The sequence below is a fragment of the Hyperoodon ampullatus genome (genome assembly GCF_949752795.1).
Source record: "Hyperoodon ampullatus genome assembly, chromosome: 7".
Taxonomy (NCBI): domain Eukaryota; kingdom Metazoa; phylum Chordata; class Mammalia; order Artiodactyla; family Ziphiidae; genus Hyperoodon; species Hyperoodon ampullatus.
Genome location: NC_136920.1, coordinates 93077256 through 93095422, shown reverse-complemented (window position 1 = coordinate 93095422; position 18167 = coordinate 93077256). Strand labels below are relative to the sequence as shown.

Genomic DNA, 18167 nt, shown 5'->3' with positions numbered 1-18167 from the left:
GCTTCCATTGAAATTATAAGTATAATGGAGCCTTCAGCTCATCTACTAATGATGCAACAAAAGTAGGGGGGACTCAGATTACATAAAAGAAGGGCTCCCTGGCTGGAGACGTGAGAACAACTGGAACAAGAATGCTGTTGACTCCTCTTCCCAGATAACCTAAAAATAATGGGAAAGAAGATTGTCATTTGGGCTGGTTGAGGTACCTAGAGCCAGGAGACAGGGCAAAATGATCTTGGCACTTCTTTTCCCGGGACCCAGGAGAGCCTGATGATTAAGAGCATGGACTCTGGAGTCAAACATACCTGGAAATGAGACCCAGTTCTATCATTTACTAGCTGTGAAATCTTGGGCACATTACTTAACCTCTCTGCAGAGAGTTATAATGAGGATTAAATAAGATTAATGGATACAAAGTATGTAGTATAGAATCTGGCACCAGAGAAGGTACTTCATATACATTAGCTTCTGCATTTAGCCTTGAGTTGTATTCATCCTTTTCTTTCAAACCCCCATGCCCATGACACCCATGCGGGCCCATTGCTGTGCAAGCACAGAGCTTATTTCCTTCATATCCAGCCCCAAAGCTACAAGTCTCTTATCAGTCAGCAGAGATTGTCGTTTCTGATCTAACGTTGTCATGTAGTTCCCATAGAAAAGTGTCCCCAGGTCCTATTTTTTCATTCGTCTACCTCATGTAGAACCTCATGAAGATGCTACTGCTGGTGGCTTGACTATTTCTCTTCATTCAGGTCTTGAATTGCTTGTTCAAAGAGCTAGAATTGGAACCTCCCTGATGGCTCAGTGGTTAAGCATCCGCCTGCCAATGCTGGGGACACGGGTTCAAGCCCTGGTCTGGGAAGATCCCACATGCTGTGGAGCAGCTAAGCCCGTGCACCACAACTACTGAGCCTGCACTCTAGAGCCCATGAGCCACAACTCCTGAGCCCACGCACCACAACTCCTGAAGCCCACAGGCCTAGAGCCCGTGCTCTGCAACAAGAGAAGCCACAACAATGAGAAGCCCGCACACCACATCGAAGAGTAGCCCCTGCTCACCGCAACTAGAGAGAGCCCACACGCAGCAACGAAGACCCAACACAGCCAAAAATAAATTAAAAATAAATAAATAAATAAATAAATGTATTAAAAAAAAAAAAGCTAGAATCTTTGAGCTGGGAGGAACCTTGGCATCGTTTAACCTGGGGTAAACTCTACGTTACAGGTAAACCTAGCATGGGCACAGAACTCAAACTGTGGGGAGTGGTCTTTACAGGGAAGTCTTAACAGATGCAGTGACTTCTGCATAAAATCTTCAAGGAGAGGCAGAAGTTGATGAGAAATGGGGGTGGGGAGCATGTTTAACAAAGGAAGTGTGCAAACACCACAGGTTGTAAGATATAGGAACATAGTATGGCTAAGGGCTTGGGTGTCAGGAGGGAAGAAAAGATAAGGCCAGATAGGGGAAGAGTTTCAGAAAAGAAAAAGGAACAAAAACATTTTAAAGTGCTTTAAAGTTTTTAGCAACATAAATTTCCTTATCTATGTTGACTGCTGGAAAACAGAAGACGAACGTAGGTACTGCCTTTTCCAAAATACATGATTAGTACGGTATCATGTATACCAAGGTCTTAAAAATCTGTGTTTATTTTTTCTTAAATGACTTAATCTGAACCCTCCACAATATCTCTGACAAGCATTTACTCTAGCTTGAATACTTCCAATACCGAGGAGCATGATACTGGGAGAGGCAACTAATTTCATCCTTTCATTTATTTAAATTCATTTTAAATTGAAGTATAATTACATACAGTAAAATGCACAGACCTTAAGTGTACAATTTGATGAGTCTGGACAAATGTACCTGTGTTTCCAATAGCTAAATCAAAATGTAGAAAATTGCCATCACACAGAAAATTTCCCCATGATCCAACCACCCTCCCTCCCCCCTCCCTCTCCACACCCTCCCACAGGTAACCTCAATTCTTTTTTTAAATTTATTTATTTATTTATTTATGGCTGCGTTGGGTCTTCATTGCTGCACATGGGCTTTCTCTAGTTGCGGTGAGCAGAGGCTACTCTTCGTTGAGGTGCACTGGCTTCTCACTGTGGTGGCTTCTTTTATTGTGGAGCATGGGCTCTAGGCACACGGGCTTCAGTAGTTGTGGCGCACGGGCTTAGCTGCTCTGTGGTGTGTGGGATCTTCCCAGACCAGGGCTGGAACTCGTGTCCCCTGCATTGGCAGGCAGATTCTTAACCACTGTGCCACCAGGGAAGTCCTTTTTTTTTTTCTCTTTGAAAACCTTTTATTTATTTATTTTTAGCCTGTGTGGCATGCAGTTTCTTAGTTCCCTGACCAGGGATTGAACCCACGCACCCCCCCCCCCCCCCGCTGTGGGAGCGTGGAGCCTTAACCATTGGACCACCAGCGAAGTCTGGTAACTACAGTTCTGATTTCCATTCCCATAGATGAGTTTTGCCTGTTCCTGGACTTCACATAAATGGAGTCATTCAGTGTATGTACTCTTTTTGTGTCTGGCTTTTTTCCTATAACATAATATTTTTGAGACTCATCTATGTTGCTGTATGTATTAATAATTTATTCCTTTTTATTGCTGGACAATATCCCAGTGTACAAATATACATCAATTTGCTTATCTGCTCTCCTACTGATGAACACTTGCATTGTTTCCAAGGTCTGGCTATTAGAAATAAAGCCACAATTAACATTCTTACACAATTTTTTAGTAGGCATATGATTTCATTTCTTTTGGAATTCTTGGATCACGAGAGGTGAATATTTATAAGAAAATGCCAGTTTTCCAAAGTGGCTGTACCATTTTATCCTTTCACCATCAATGTACAAGAGATCCAGTTGCTCCACAGCCTCTCTAGCATTTGGTATTGTTAGAATTTAAAAATTTTACCCCTTCCAGTGGGTATGTAGTGATATCCCATTGTGGTTTTAATTTGCATTTCCATGTTGAACAGTGATGCTCAGAAACTTTTTTATGTGCTTATTGGCCACACATTCTTTTTTGTGAAGCGTTAGTCCAAGTTTTTGCCCATTTAAAAATATTGTTTGTCTTCTTATTGTTGATTTATAGGAGTTCTTTGTATATTCTGTTTATGAGTCCTTTTTCAGAGACATCTCTCTGTCTGTAGCTTGCCTATTCACTTTATTAACAATGCTTTTTGATGATTAGAATTTTAATTTTAATAAACTACATGGAATCAATTTTTTCTTTTATTGTTATGTTTTTACATGGCCTAAGAAATCTTTGCCCACCCCAGTCTTTGCATATATATTCTCCCATATTTTCTTCTAGAAGGTTTATAGTTTAATTTTTACATTTAGGTTTGTGATCCATCTCAAATGAATTTTTGTATATGATGTGAAGTAGGGGTTGAGGTTCATTGATTTCATATAAATATTGAATTAATCAAGTACCACTTAAAAATGATTTTTCCCCCACTGAATTGTCTTTGTCAGCAATCATTTGACTCTATGTGTATGATTCTGTTTCTAGACGCTCTATTTTTTCCCATCTATCTGTTTATCTATTTATGCCAGTACCACACTTTCTTAATTCCTATAGCTTTACAGTAAGTGTTGAAATCATGTAGTATAAGTCCTTCAAATTTGTTCTTTTTCAAGATTGCTTTGACTGTTCTAGGTCCTTAATATTTCTATATAAAATTTACTATCCGCCCACCAGTACATTTCATTTTTTAATAACTCGATTGTTAGAAGTTCTATTTTTATTTGAACTTATCTTTCCTGGCTCTCCTGTAATGTCTTAGTTCTGCTCTATAAAGAAATGTGAATATGGCTACTTCCTCTTTCACAGAGAAAGCAACATGGTGCTGGGGAGAAAGCTTCCCCTTTGGAGCCAGACATCCAGGGGTTTGAATCTTGACTCTGGTTGTATGTCTTCTGCAAGTAACTCAATGTCTCTGATCTTCATGCCTTTGTCAATGAAATGAAAATAATTCCCACTATCCAGGATTGCTTTGAGAATTTGAAAGAGTACATATAAAGCACTGAGCCCAGTTCAGGTCTTGGCACATAACAGACACTTAAAGGAAAATTTAAAGGTAGTGACTATTATTATAAATGCTTAAAGATGATGACTGAGCTGTTCCCCCTGCCAAATCTATCTTAGGTTAAATATCCCTAGTTCTTTAACTTTTTCATAAAATCTGGTTTCCAGACATTGCTCCCACAAGTTTTATTTGAAATATTAAAAAATCAGTAAGACAAGGGCATGAGCCAATCAGACTGGGCACAAGCCATTGGGCAGGATCAGGGTCAGGGAGGCCCCTGTGGACCATGTATTAACCTTTTAGTTAGTGGGTCCTAGGGGAAGTCCATGGTGTCCTGGGGGAGGGGGAGGGAGACTGGGATGGGAAGGGGCAGTGGAGGGGGGTGCTCAGGGGCTAGAGCAGTGACTATTTGCCAATAAATACGCAAACATTTTGATGTTTTTTAGAAGCAGGGTACCAGTACTGGAGCTTGCCTGCTGATTCTCAGCTGTGTTGTCTCCATTACTACTCTCTAATTTTGGAAGTGACTGTTGGTTGTTCCCCAGTATTGTTTTCCCCTTGGGAGCAGAACCCCTGATTTGTAAGTGGACACAGGGATGCTCAAAATAGTGCCTCTACCTCTCAACATCCCTTGTGGGTGGGTGTGGCCATATAACTAAGTTCTGGCCAAGAGGACGTGAGCAGGAGCGATGTGTGCACTTTGGGTTTGAGCCCCTTCTCCTCCCCACTGTCTGGAAGGAGGATGTGCCTGGGAGCCATCGTGGACCATGCAGTTGAAGGAGGTACCCAGGGACGGCAGAGCAATGAGACGGAAGCAGCCTGAACACCTGGCAGTTTTGCCAAGCGAGGCTGAGATACCAGTTTAAGAGAGAGGAATACACTTTAGTCTTGTGTGAGCCACCATCAGTTGTGGGTCTGTGTGACAGGCAACTGAAATTTTGTCCCAGCTCATGCTCTGATCCTGAGAACCTTGGACCTGCTACTTCCAACCTTAGCTTAGTTTCCCAACAGGGCCACTCTAGAGCCACATGTGAAAACTGGTCTCAATCTGTTTAGCTATGCCTAGTCATTAGCTTGTTTGATCCATAAGGGTAGCCACCAAGTTAGAGCAGGTACAGATTATTTACTCCCTGTTAGAGGCGGAATTGTGTCCACCCACCAATTTATATGTTGAAATCCTAACCCTCAACACCTTGGAAGGTAACTGTGTTTGGAGATAGGGTTTTTGAAGAGGTGATTATGTTACATGAGGCCTTTAGAGTGAGCCCTAATCCAATCTGACTGGTGTCCTTGTAAGAAGAGACAGAGACCCCAGGGGTGGCCATGCACAGAGGGATGACCATAAGAGGACCCAGCGAGAGGATAGTCATCTGCAAGCCAGCGAGAGAGACCTCGGAAGAAACCCACCCTGCTGACACCTTGATTTGGCACTTCCAGTCTCCAGAACTGTGAGAGAGTACATTCCTGTTGTTTCCGCCACCCTGTCTGTGGTATTTTGTTATGGCAGCCTTAGCAAACAAATACACTCCCCGTAACCTCACTGCCAGATTTTAACGACAGGAAATCTCACAGCTGGTTCTGCCACGCACGCAGGCATTTATTACTCATCTGTGAGTAACAGGGCACATTAAGAGACATCTCTTTTTAGGTACTCTCATCCCACTTTACTTGAATGTGCTTTACTAGACGTTGGTAACAGGCAACCAGAATCCTCAGACCAAGCACACAGGATGAGTCAGAGAACAAGAATCTGCCAGCTCTGAGGCTGGAGGACTTGTGATATTCTTACACCTGTTCACGCAGTGAATGGGTGTGTCTATAAAATCTTTTGGAGGAGCCATATGTCTTAAATACTTCTGAATTCACTACCAGGAACCCATTTCGAATACTCATGAAGCTCATCAACAAGCCACTAATGAAAAAATATTTTTAACATTTGTTATGCTAATTAGTAAAAAAGAAAATCACGTGTATTGATTGAGAGTAGAATAACCAGAACACTTGTAATAGCCGCCTCTGGAGTGTGGGCTTTCTGATGAGTGCCTAGCCAGCCACCCCAGAGGCATGCATTCCTGATGATGGCAAATGAGTAACCTAGGGCGCTGCCCAAATGACCCTGAATATCTTACTGTTCAGGCTGGAGACTCTTAAATAAACGACAGGCATGAGCATTCCCACAGAAGGAGAATCCGTGGTTCTAAAGGAAAAACATTCTCCTCGTGTGTATACTCCACACGAGGCTACAATACTCCTTCACTTCTGATACCAGATACATGGGTTTTCCACACACAGAGCAATTCTGTGACACCAGCTGGGTGTCCTACAATTTAACTCAATTTTGACACTACCTACCTGGAGATCCCATCAGATCCCCAGGTTCAGGGTTCGGACTGTCCTCCTCCACTTCAGATGCCAGTCCCACATCCAGGTGGTCACCCGTGCTTCTGACCAACTGGCTGTAGATTGGAGGTTCCCACAACCCCCTCCTCAAGTCTGGTTAATTTTGCTACACAAATGAAACAAATTGATTAATTGGCTCAGAGAACTCAGGAAAAATGTTTTACTTACTAGATTACCAGTTTATTACAAAAGGATATAACTCAGGAACAGGCCATGGAAGAGATGGTTAGGGCAATGCATGGGGAAAGGGCACGGAGATTTCATGTCCTCTTTAGGTACACCCACATCTCTACGTGTGCCCCAACTTAGAAGCTGCCTGAACCCCATCCTTCTGGGGTTTTCTGGAGGCTTCATTACACAGGCATGTTTGATTAAATCATTGGCCATCCACAGCTGATTTAACCTCCAGCACCTCTCCCCTCCCCAGAGATTGGGGCGGGGAGGTGGGATTGATAGTTCCAACCCTCTAATCTAGGTTGGTTCCCCTGGAAAGCAGCCCCCAACCTTAGGGGTTTTCCAAAAGTCACCTCATAAACTCTGGTGCAGTTGAAGAGGGCTTGTTATGAATAACAAAAGACAACTTTATTGAGCCTATCACTTAGGAACAAGGGTTTTAGGAGCTCTGTGTTGGAAAGGGGATGAAGACCACATATATCCTTCTTATTATCAATCACAATAGTTTACATCTGTCTCCTATTCTGTTGCTGATGGAAGCTTTTGCTTATTCATAGTTGCTCTATTGTCTGTAGTGACTTTTAACTACTTTAATATAAACAGTGTCATGTATGAGTGTATAAATTAACTTTAATCCCTGCCGGGGGGCATACAGTTAACATTTAAAGGGTCCTAGTCAGGAATCTACACCCTAAGTGAGGTCTGCATTTGAACCACCCTGGTCAGGAATCCACGCTGCAGAGGTGGCTTCCTCCACCCAGAACTTTCAACACAATGATCTCAATCTGAATCCGACGATGCAGGAATTAGCATAAGGGATACTAGGAATAATTTTTCATTGGTGAAATTGATGCTGCTTAAGAAACGTGGTTGTCTGGAATGGGCTTGAGTGGACAAGCTGTAAGAATCCAGCAAATGGCAGGCCAACTCCTTCTCCAGAGCTGTGCTTACCAGGTGGCATTCATCTGGTCTCTTGTGCCTCTGCTTAATGGGAAACTCTGTTGACTGATTTGACCAGGAATTTGGTGGATCCCTGGCCTCAGAACACTGCGACATCTTCCTAGGGTCCCTGTTTGCCTGCAAGGGGCATAGGGGGTGAGAGCAGGGCTCGTCCTGAGCCTCCAGAAACAGGCTGCAGTAAGGCCTCCGTGCCTGTTTGCTAAGAAATGCTTGTGTGTATGGCTGAACTGGATGTGGGCCTTGCTTATATTGCCACATGTCCCTGGGTGGATGGGACACAGACAAACCTGAATAAAACCCTGACAATTGCTGAATGGCCAAACTGATTTAGCAGCAATCTCTCATCTGAATTTTCCATAATAACCATAGGTATCATTTAGTGAACAAGTTTTATGTACCATGAAACCTTGACACATACAATCTCACTTAATCCTTTAAACCTGCAGAGGTAGTCAACTCATTTACAGATGAAGAAAGGTAGGTTCTGAGAAGGTACCTGAGAAGATCCAGCAGGTGCACAGCAGAGCTGGGGTATAAACCCAGGTGAGCTGCCTCCCTACTGTCTAAACTTAGGCCTCTAGTCTCTCCACACTGCTCCCACATCAACCTCTTGTTCCGTTTATATGATTAAATGATCTTGGCAAGATAAGACCATGAGGAGGATGAGGGACAGGGGGCCAGATCTGACTTTATTTTTTATTTTATTTTATTTTACTTTATTTTATTTATTTATTTTGGCTGTGCTGAGTCTTCGCTGTGGCGCGCAGTCTTCTCTAGTTGTGGCACTTGGGCTCGGTAGTTGTGGTATGTGGGATCTTAGTTCCCTGACCAGGGATTGAACCTGGGCCCCTGCACTGGGAGTGCGGAGTCTTAACCATTGGACCACCAGGGAAGTCCCCCAGCTCTGACTTTATTGGGCAGAAAAAACTGAGGACACAGTGGGTGCCCCCCTGCTGGGAGGTTAATAAGGCAGATGGGGGAGCAGGAACCACACACCGTGCTTGGCAGACGGTGAAATATTCCATGGCGTCATTATCACAGAATAGCAGCCTTTTAGAATTAAGAATAGTCTTAATTTGCACTTCGTTGAGTTTTTCATTTACATAATGTTAGAATGCAAAGAAAATTCATACACAAAATCCACTGCTAATTTGGCATTGAAGTTCTTGTTGAAATAACCACTGAAAGGGAAAGGATTTTTCACTTAGCGCTCAGCTTAGGTGGCTGGACTAACTCTGGCATTGGGTCAAACCTCAGATGAGAACGTATTTGCCTCTATGAGTGGATGCATGGTATGATGCATATGGTATGCCTCCAAACCCTAATCACCATTTCAGTCATTTGGTGCAGAGGATTTAATAGAATTTGTTTAAGGGCTCTGAGAAAATGTATTCCTTTATCCAGGGCCTCATTAAAAGCGCTTGCAGTTTTAAGTCCAATGGGAGTGATCATTTTTACAGGTGCTAACTCAGCTGATGACACCATGTAAAGTCTCCAGTGTGATGGATTTCAAGATGGCAGACAGTGAGAGGTATGGTCCGCGGTGCCCCACAAAGGATCCCACGTGTGATAAACAGGTGCCTCCCGGTAGCAGGAAGTATACAAAGCGGTGATTGTGGAGCATAGGTTATGGTCCTGGTGAAACAGCCGCCCTTGCTGCACCGCATCCGTAAATCCCCTGGACCACAGTCCTGACACAATTAGATGAGGCTTTCCTTGGTTTCTCTGACCTTTGCCTTCACGACCTCTGGCAGCGGGCACCACCCTACCTGTTTGCTCCCATGCCCTCCCTTGTCATCATCCGCTTATTTTGAAGCTCTTCCTCATTCCCCTCAGGCACATAAAATAACCTCCTGTTTCCCCTGGACACAGCAATTTCAGCCTTCTCCTTCTCCACTCCCCACCCTCAGACACACACTAGAGACCATGGCTCCAAAGGTCTAGTTCTCTAGAAAGTTCTCCCCAGTTCACTCTCCCCAATCCATCGATTGTCTTTGTTTTCAAAACCGAGCTCTTTCTCTTATTAAATGATAAACTGGGGCATGTGACACATTTTAAGAGTTTATTTGAGCAAAATTTGATTCAAATCAGGCAGCGCCCAACTGGAAACCGTTAGGAGAGCTCCGTCCCAGGAGCCTGGAAAGACATATAGAGAAGGTGAGGAAGCAAAGAAAGGAAATTATTGATTGGTTATAGCCTAAAGCTTAGTCGGCTGTTTGTGATTGGTTGTCCTTAGGTTTCCATTTTTTAACCTCAAGGCATGTGCAGGCTTAGGCTTTTGTCTAAGGTCACCAAAGCATTAGAGCCACTTCAGCCTAATGGCCTCCTTGTTTAATTAATTTTATGCTGTTTTCACACATTTCTGTTATTTGTGTCTTTGCTTTCTGCAAGCTCCGTGGGAGTGGTGGCTGGATTTTTACAGACACTTATACCCTATTATCCCCATCCTTGGGCAGTAGGTAATGACAAGGTCGTATGTATAACTGTGTCAAGGGAAGGACTGACTTCTCAGCTATGCTGACTCACCTGGTGCTGAGAGAACCACTTTCCAGTATCCTCAGCCATCTTCCCAGTATCCTTTGATGTGGACACTAGGATGGGAAATTGATCTCCCAAGAGACTTAATTCAAAATTGTTCTTCCTAAATAAATAAATAAAATCGAATAAAAAGCACACAGAATTGTTCTTCCGTACAGAGCCAACTGTCAGTGGGTGTGTGTAGCAGGGGTGAGGGCAGTGCCACCTCTTCCCCACCCAGCTGTTCATTTCAACTCAGCAGGATATAATCTATTAAATGCAAGACTGGAGAATAGGTCAAAAGACATGACTATAACGTAGAAAAGGAAGGTTAAGTACCAAGATAACTGCTGCAATGAAAGGTAGAACATTAACATCTCAAGAGAGGCGTGAATCAAGGTAGCAGGGCTTTGGAGTGATTGAGGAGAATCTGGGCAGGATCAAGAAGTGACTCTAGTTGAAGAGTGAGCAGTGACTGGGGTGGGGGGCATTTTTGTCTCATTTCGACTGGTGCAGGAAAATGGAAGGAGGGTTTCTGGGGATCCTATGTCCCTGTTAGAATGAGAGGTGGGCCAAAAGGCCAGACAGTCTGCCTTTTTCCCTTGTCAGGATGGCCCCGGGACCGCTTCAGGGCATCTGTTGAGCTAAAGCGTCACACAATTAAACCGAGTCCTTTCCTATTGGCTCGGTGGTACCTCGGCTCTCCAGCACCTAAAGCTGTGCTTGCCCTGTTATTGTATTGCAGAGGCTCCAAGGGAAGGATACTTGAGCCTTAGATATGTAATTATTCAGGGGTTTTCAAAGAATTTCCGGCTTTAGTTCCTCCCGTTCACTCCAAACCCAGGAGGGTGAGTCCTATTCAGTATTCCTGGGGAAGAGGATAATTTCCCATTGTCTTCCGACTGGAGGGTTTGTCCTGGAGTCTACATAACAATCAGGAAATTTCCAGGTTTTCGTTTCACACGCTTTGTGAGAAGGTTCTAAATGCTTTCTTCTTACAGAAGCTCAAGAAGGTGAGTTTCTGAGAGCTAGAGGCCAGAACTCGAGGGAAGCCTCTAAAACCTGCCCTCCTTCACAGGTCTTGAACCCAAAGCCTTCTTTTGAAAATTTGAAACCAAGTCCCTCATTCCATTTATCTTCCAGAAGAGCAGGGAGAACAGGATTTAACTCGTGAGCTCTGGAACATTATTCTCTACTTGAGCATCATGCCTCAGCTAGGCGCAGGTGGACAGTGTTAGTTTACGGAGGGTTAAGGCAGGGCTGAGCTGTGCAGGAGGTGAGGACTTGGGCAGCTGTCTTCTCCTTTCGGTTCTGGTTCTCACTGCACCACCCCACCCAGGACTTGAAACACCAGCCCTTCTCTCTTTCTAATGGAGATATCAGATGTGGTAGAAAAAGTCAGAGAACCTCGGTTTGAATGTAAACCTTACAAACTACGTGATTCTGGGCAAGTCCTTCCTTCTGAGCCTTAATTGTCAAAATCTGTAAAACGGGCTGTTGATAATGCCCGCTTTGGTCCACTCTAAAGGGTTGCTGTGAGAGGAAATCCGTTAGACAATGCTGTTATAATGCAAATAGAAGTCACTGCTGTGTGAAAGTAAGTCACTACTATTTTCAGAACCTCCTCTTTGGATTTAATTTATTCAAGAGTGAGACTCTAAGCTACTTGTTCTATGTTCTGGGTGCATCTGTATTTTAAACCTCATCAGTTATCCTGGACTTTGCCTTAATTAGAGGCATTTTTAGCAAGAGCAGGAGAAAGTTATTTCTTTGGGGCTGCAGGGTATTTCTAGCTCACACCCTGGCTGGTGAGGTAAATGGTAGTTACTTGCCTAAAATGGTGTGGAAGAGGGAATAAATTTACCACTCTAAGCGTTGGCAGGGCCGTCCCTTTTCTGCTTTAGCGACTCAGAGGTCTGGTTGTGACTCAGGTTGGGCAGCTTTGGGAGAAAGAAGTGGTGGAGGGCAGATGGTGGTCAAGCTCTGAGATTCAAGCACATCTGCCCCTTGACCACTCCCCAACCCTCGAGGGTATAGGGTGTCTTGCCCTCCCTTCATTCATACACAGACGTTCCATAAATGTCACTGGGTACCCACTGTGTGCCAGGATCATGCTGAGGACTGGGAGCACAGACTTTGAGCCAGTTGAACCTGGTTTTGCCCTCTTGCTGCTTGTATTTTAAGAGGAAAATGAGGTTGAATAAGTAATGTGACCAGAGAGAAAGTATCAAAGACTGCAGGGGACCTAGGGCGTTAGAGGAAGGTGGTGTAACCTAGGCTAGGTGCAGAGGGAGGTCTCTTGGAACCTGAAGGATGCATAGAATTTGGCCAGGCCAGGGGCTGCGCAGGGAGGGAGGGTGAGCAGACAGATGCCAGCATTAGGGAAGGCCAGGAGGGGAGAGAGAGAGAACAGAAGGAAGTCCAATTAGGCTTTTGGGATTTTTTTTCTGCCTTCTTCTTTGTGACTGTCCTTGTTGCTATTTTAATTGTGACTCCATCTGGATAAAAATGTGGGACACTGGTAACCTCTGGGTGGTTTTTCCTTAGCTCCATCTCTAGTTTTAGCTCAGGATGTCTTTGATGGGGCAAGAAGGACAGAGGAGGGCAGTTTAAAGTCTGACCCTAGGCTCAAGGCACTTTTTTTTTAATTTAATTTTTATTTTTGGCTGCATTGGGTCTTCATTGCAGTGCACGGGCTTCTCATTGCAGTGGCTTCTCTTATTGCGGAGCACGGCGCACAGGCTTCAGTAGTTGTGGCGAACGGGCTTAGTTGCTCCGCGGCATGTGGGATCTGCTCGGGCCACGGCTCAAACCCACGTCCCCTGCATTGGCAGGCGGATTCTTAACCACTGCGCCACCAGGGAAGCCCTCAAGACACTTTTTTACACAGTTATAAGTCTAGTGTAAAATTCCCATGCATCTTGATTTTCCTCCTGGTATTTGGGCAGCATGAAGAACAAGGCCATGCAAGTTGGGGTGGAGGGGGAGGGGGATCCTGCCTTCTCTCCATCTACCTTCCCACCCCGATGTCGATGTTTTGGAGGCATGGAGGAAGTGGCGGCTTGTTTACAACCCAGATCTGGTTTTGAGGGTAGGAGGAACATCCTGCTCAATTGCACAATTCAGCCGTGGCCTGTGACTGCTCCCATCTCATGCCCAGGTCGGGGTCCTGAAGGGCGGGGGGAATGGTCAGGGCTGCAAAGTCTCTTTTTATTTCACATAGGAAGAAACCAATGCCCAGAGAGACCAGACGATCAAGGGCAAAAATCACACAGGAACTTAGTTACAGAGCAGGACTAGAATCCATGTCTCTAATGCCACCTGTGTACAATACTTCTGTCTGGGGCCCTCACAATTTGCATTTGTAATTTTATTTTACATACATTATCTCCTCTGATTCTCTCAGCAGTTCCGTGCGATAGGCAGGAATTGAGATCCGTATTTTGTAGATGAGAAAACTGAAGCTTGGAGAGATTGTTTGGTTATGAGGCTCACACAGTCTCAGGGTTTGCTGATTATCCACCTTAGAACAGCTTGGAAGGTAGATAATGATTACAGAGGAGGGCTTTCAAGGAGTAAATTAACCATGTTTAAGCATTCTTGCCCGTTCTCCAGTAACCACGGTGCAAATCAAAATCAAAATCAGCAAGTAGCTGGTCCTGCCCTACTAATCCTTCCCCGCAAATGGCTGTCTGAACCTCAAGCCAGCAGTTTGTGTGGGAAAAGCAGCTCCCTATCTTCAAATCCACACTTAGGGGACACGTGTTTTCTGCTGGGACTCTGACCAGTCGCTCTTGTAGAAAAGGTTCTCATTAAATATGTGTTGAAATAAACAATAATTGAACCATCTGCAGGGTGTTCTGACTCTAGCCATGTTCCCCTCATTTTCCCTTGGGGGTTAAATAGGGGTCCATGTGTCTTTGCTGCTGGTCTGGGGAGGCCACAGGGTGGTCCACACCTGGTAAGGTGATACTGACAAGGCAGTGCTGGTCCAGATGGGGAGTGGGAGCTGGCAGTGGCTCAGTGGCTTTCCCAGAGGATAAGTGATTTGCTTAGTGGGGAGAACTGGGTGGTTCTATGATTTTGGTGAGATGGACAGAAAAGCTGGGGGAGAAAAGCAGGGGTGCGAGGAGGTAGGGGACTGCAGAACGCGACGCCATGTACCCAGCAAGTCTGGCATGGGGTACGGGAGGGTGGTAGAAGGCTGGATTTAGGGAGGCAAGGAAAGGCTGTCTTTCCTTTGTCAGGTTGTCACCAGGGGTGGTGCTAGGTAGGGGAAGGGGGTCTGCTGAGCTAACTGGAGAGTCTTAGAGGGCAGGGGTAGGACGAGGAGCATTTTGGGGGCACTGAAATGACCATCCCCTCCTCCCTGTAAACCAAGGGCTTGCATGCAACTCTAGAAGTAGTCTCTCCTTCAGCCCTGCTTCCTCTGTCTTATCAAAAACCAGGGTTTGAGTCCAGAGCACAGTGAAACATAAAATGAAACAGAGGACAGGCCTTGGCTGCTCCCACAAACCTGCAGAAAAATATTGACCTTAGGTTTGCCTCTGCAGTTCCAACAGCAGTTTTATCTCCTTGTGTTTCAAAGAAGGTCTGGATCTTCCAGCTGCATGGAGGGTTGATTTAAAGTGCGTCCTCCCCACTCTTGGGGTGTCTGCCCCCACTGCCCCCAGTGGCAAGCTTTACCCCCTTGGGACTTGCAGCAAGCAGGGTTGGCTGTGGGCTGAAGGGATTGGCGTGTGTGCCCGTTTTGAGGGTGAGGTAGGGTGGCTCAGTGCTCGTTTACCCAGGAGGGGGTCACAAGTAAGCCACTGTGCTGGGGCCATGCGTCCCGTGCCGGTATTCTGTGTGCAAGGAACCATTGTATAACTGTGTGATTGTTGAGGTGTGGCGAGTCCCTTGTGGGACGTGCCCTTGCTTTTACTGCCTCTGTGCCGGATGTGTATTTACTGTGCTCCGGGCAGGGGCAGTTCAGCTCGACCAAGGGTAGTTTGGGTGCCCAGAGTTAGTTATTGAAACTGTGTGAGTTGCACCATGGGGGCGGGTTCATCTGGACTCTAACTTGCCCGCCGCGTTCTCGGAGCTAATTTTCTCTGGCTGTCCGCGCTCCCCCGGAGGTGGGGATGCGACAGGGGGCGGGCGAGGTGGTCGTGTGGCGGGACAGGGGGCTGTGCAGTCGGGAGAGGAGACCGGCCGCGGTTGAGGACGACCTCGACGCGACCCGGCAGAGGAGGCGAGAACTCCAGGGAGAACGGGCGAGCCCCACGCGACTCCCGGTTGCCGCAGGGCGCACGGGCGACGAGTAGCGCCTGCCAGGGGACCGGGCCGCGCGCCCGCTGCCTTGACTTCCCCATCCCCTCGCGGGGGAGGGGCCGCAGCGCAGAAAGTGCGCGAAGGGGCCGCGGCGGCGAGCCTCCCACGTGACGGGGCCGCGCCGAGCAGAGCGGGACCCGGCGGCGGCGGGCGCAGCAGGGCGGCCTGGAGCCCCGGGAGCGGCGCGCGCGGCCCCGGCCGGCCGGCGTCCCGGCCTCGCGCTGCACATTCTCTCCTGGCGGCGGCGCCACCTGCGGTCGCGTTCGCCCGAACATGGCGACACGGAGCAGCAGGAGGGAGTCGCGACTCCCCTTCCTCTTCACCCTGATAGCGCTGCTGCCGCCCGGGGCTCTCGGCGAGGTCTGGCCGCAGACGCTGCCCGGCGGCCGCGCGCCCGGGCCCCAGGATCGGGGCTTCCTCGTGGTGCGGGGCGACCCGCTCGAGCTGCGGCGTGGGGCGCGCGGGGCGCCCCGGGGGGCGGACGAGAAGCCGCTCCGGAGGAGACGGAGCGCTGCCCTGCAGCCCGAGCCTATCCAGGTGTACGGACAGGTGAGCGGTCGGCCCCCGCCTTCCCCCGGCTCTCTCCTCTCCCTGCGCCGCCTCACCCCCGCATCCATCCTTGGCTGTCGCCTCCCAGGTGCAGGCACCGCTGGGGACTTCCCGGCTGGCGTTTGTTTTTTCCCCCTCCTCACATAGGAGTACAACCGTCAGCACTTGAATCGCCTTGATCCTTCCTTCTTCTTGTCGATTTTAGCAAACGGATTCCAGGGCACTCGCGGGGTGCATTGCCTGTTTCCCCAGGGTGTGTGCCCACCGGTGGAGTTTCCGGCAGGTATCAGAGGGGTGCAGCTTCATTTTACGTGTGGATAAAAAACGGGCTTTCTTTCGTGTATCATCAGTTAGCAGCCGAGGCGAGCACCCTGCAGATGCAGTACATTTACCCAGAACAGTCAGAGGAGGGGCTTTCCACACTTACCGTTTTTTAACCACAATTAAGGTGGGCAAACCTGAAAGCTTACTCTCTGGGTATAGTCCAAGCAAGAGGGGTGTGTGTGTGTGTGTGTTGTGTGTGTGTGTGAGAGAGAGAGAGAGAGAGAGTGAGTGTGTGTGTGTGTGTGTGTGTGTGTGTGTGAGGGCTGAATTTTTTTTTTTTTTTTGGACAGGAATATCCCTCATGACACTTGGGAATTTGAAAGACTGCAATAATTTGGTGGGCATTATTATTCAGTAAGTGATTTATTTCTATCTAGGCAATGGGTTTAATTAGATCATAAGGAACATGAATTTCACTTTTATGGCAGGACTTACTTCTGGCAATTACAAACCGAGTTTGTGGGTTAGTATCAACGTTGGCAAAATTAATTTGTCCGTGTTATTGCCTCATGAGACTCGCAGTCCTATGGTTGAGACTGACATCAGCAAAACTGGAAGGTCGGTGGGGGAGAAAAAGTGGGAACAGTGGAGGTGGTCAATTACATGATTTCTAGAGTCAAAATATTCCCTTCAAAGTAGAAATTAAAGGATTAGTCTGAATTCTGCATCTCTTCACTGATTTTCCTTTAGCCATTTCTTCAAGAAATACACAGAGTTAAATGTTCAACCCGTGGAGCCAGGAAGAACGTTATAAACCATCTCCCCTATTGTGCCATTTTGTTGATGAAGCCACCAGAGCCGGGAAAGGTGAAGTGACTAGCCCAAGGTCACCTGGGGCAGGGTTGCCTGCCCTTTAGTTTTTGTCTGCATTGTCTCAGTGACCTTCGAGTGATCAAATAGTCGCCCTCTCTTTATACAGTGCTTCTTAAATAACTTTTTTCTAAAGTAAAATGTGCTGGTAAGAGAGGGGATAGGGATGGAGGTGAGAGGATGGGAGCATTTGCCTTCCATCCACCATCAGCTCCGGGGCAAGAGCGTGTGCCAATGGGCATATAACTGCTGGTGGGCATGGGCTGCCGGAGCCTGCCTGTTTGGCTCCCTCGTGGGTCCAGATCCTTTTTCCCTTCCCCACCCCCATCTGAAACTTCTTTTTTGTATTGTTGAAAGAAGTCAGCAAGGTCCTTGCTCCCCACAGGGATGCCAGCATCCTGATGGAGGGTGGGGGAGGGAGAAAGAGAGGCTCCCTTGTTCCTCGAGTCTTCCCCATCAGCCCAGCTCTGCTGTGGGCTTGAGTCAGCTTTCTGGGGGCTGGGAGTGGAGAGCCGCGGGAGATGATCCCTTCCGGAGCTCAGGTCCCTAACATCTATAGTTTGGGCTGCGGGAAGAGCTTCCTGGTCGCAAAAATATGCACACAGGTGCCATTTCTTCCTTGGGTTTGGTTTGTGAAAGCTCCTGGGGGTTTGGGGCCAGTTAAAGATGAACTGTGTTCTTCTTGGGAGTGACTAAGAAACGCTCGGCTTTTATATTTCTGAGCCAGATTGAGTTTGGTTCAGTGGAAGGTTGGAGAACTAGCCCTCGGACTCATACTGAGGAATTCCTACCAAGGGTGAGGACCCGGAGCCGTGGTTTTCCTTCTCCGAGGCCTCCCCCCTGTGCCATTGTTCTTGGTTGCCTTGAAGTTAATAAAACTGGGATTAACTTGAATCTGTAAGGATTTGAGTTAGATAGAAGGAAGGACTTCCCGGTCCTGGGCTTTCTGCTACAAACACTGTCTGGTGCAGACCCTTTAGACTGCAAGCAGAGGAATCAGTAACTGAAGGGGTTTGGTCTGTCCCTCTTGGAGCTCTGGAGGGCCGCCCAGCTATTTGGAACAATCTTTCTAG

The 18167-nt window shown here is 47.0% G+C and overlaps 1 protein-coding gene across 1 annotated transcript in view; it reads left to right on the top strand.

The window, feature by feature from the left end:
- Positions 1 to 15669: 15669 nt before the first annotated feature.
- The window catches only part of SORL1 (sortilin related receptor 1), a 157742-nt gene continuing 155244 nt past the window's right edge, over positions 15670 to 18167 (top strand). The window contains exon 1 of the mRNA XM_079708073.1: positions 15670 to 15960. Within this exon, the coding sequence (XP_079564199.1) occupies positions 15685 to 15960 (276 nt within the window). The 5' untranslated portion in view covers positions 15670 to 15684. The remainder of the gene's footprint in view (positions 15961 to 18167) is intronic.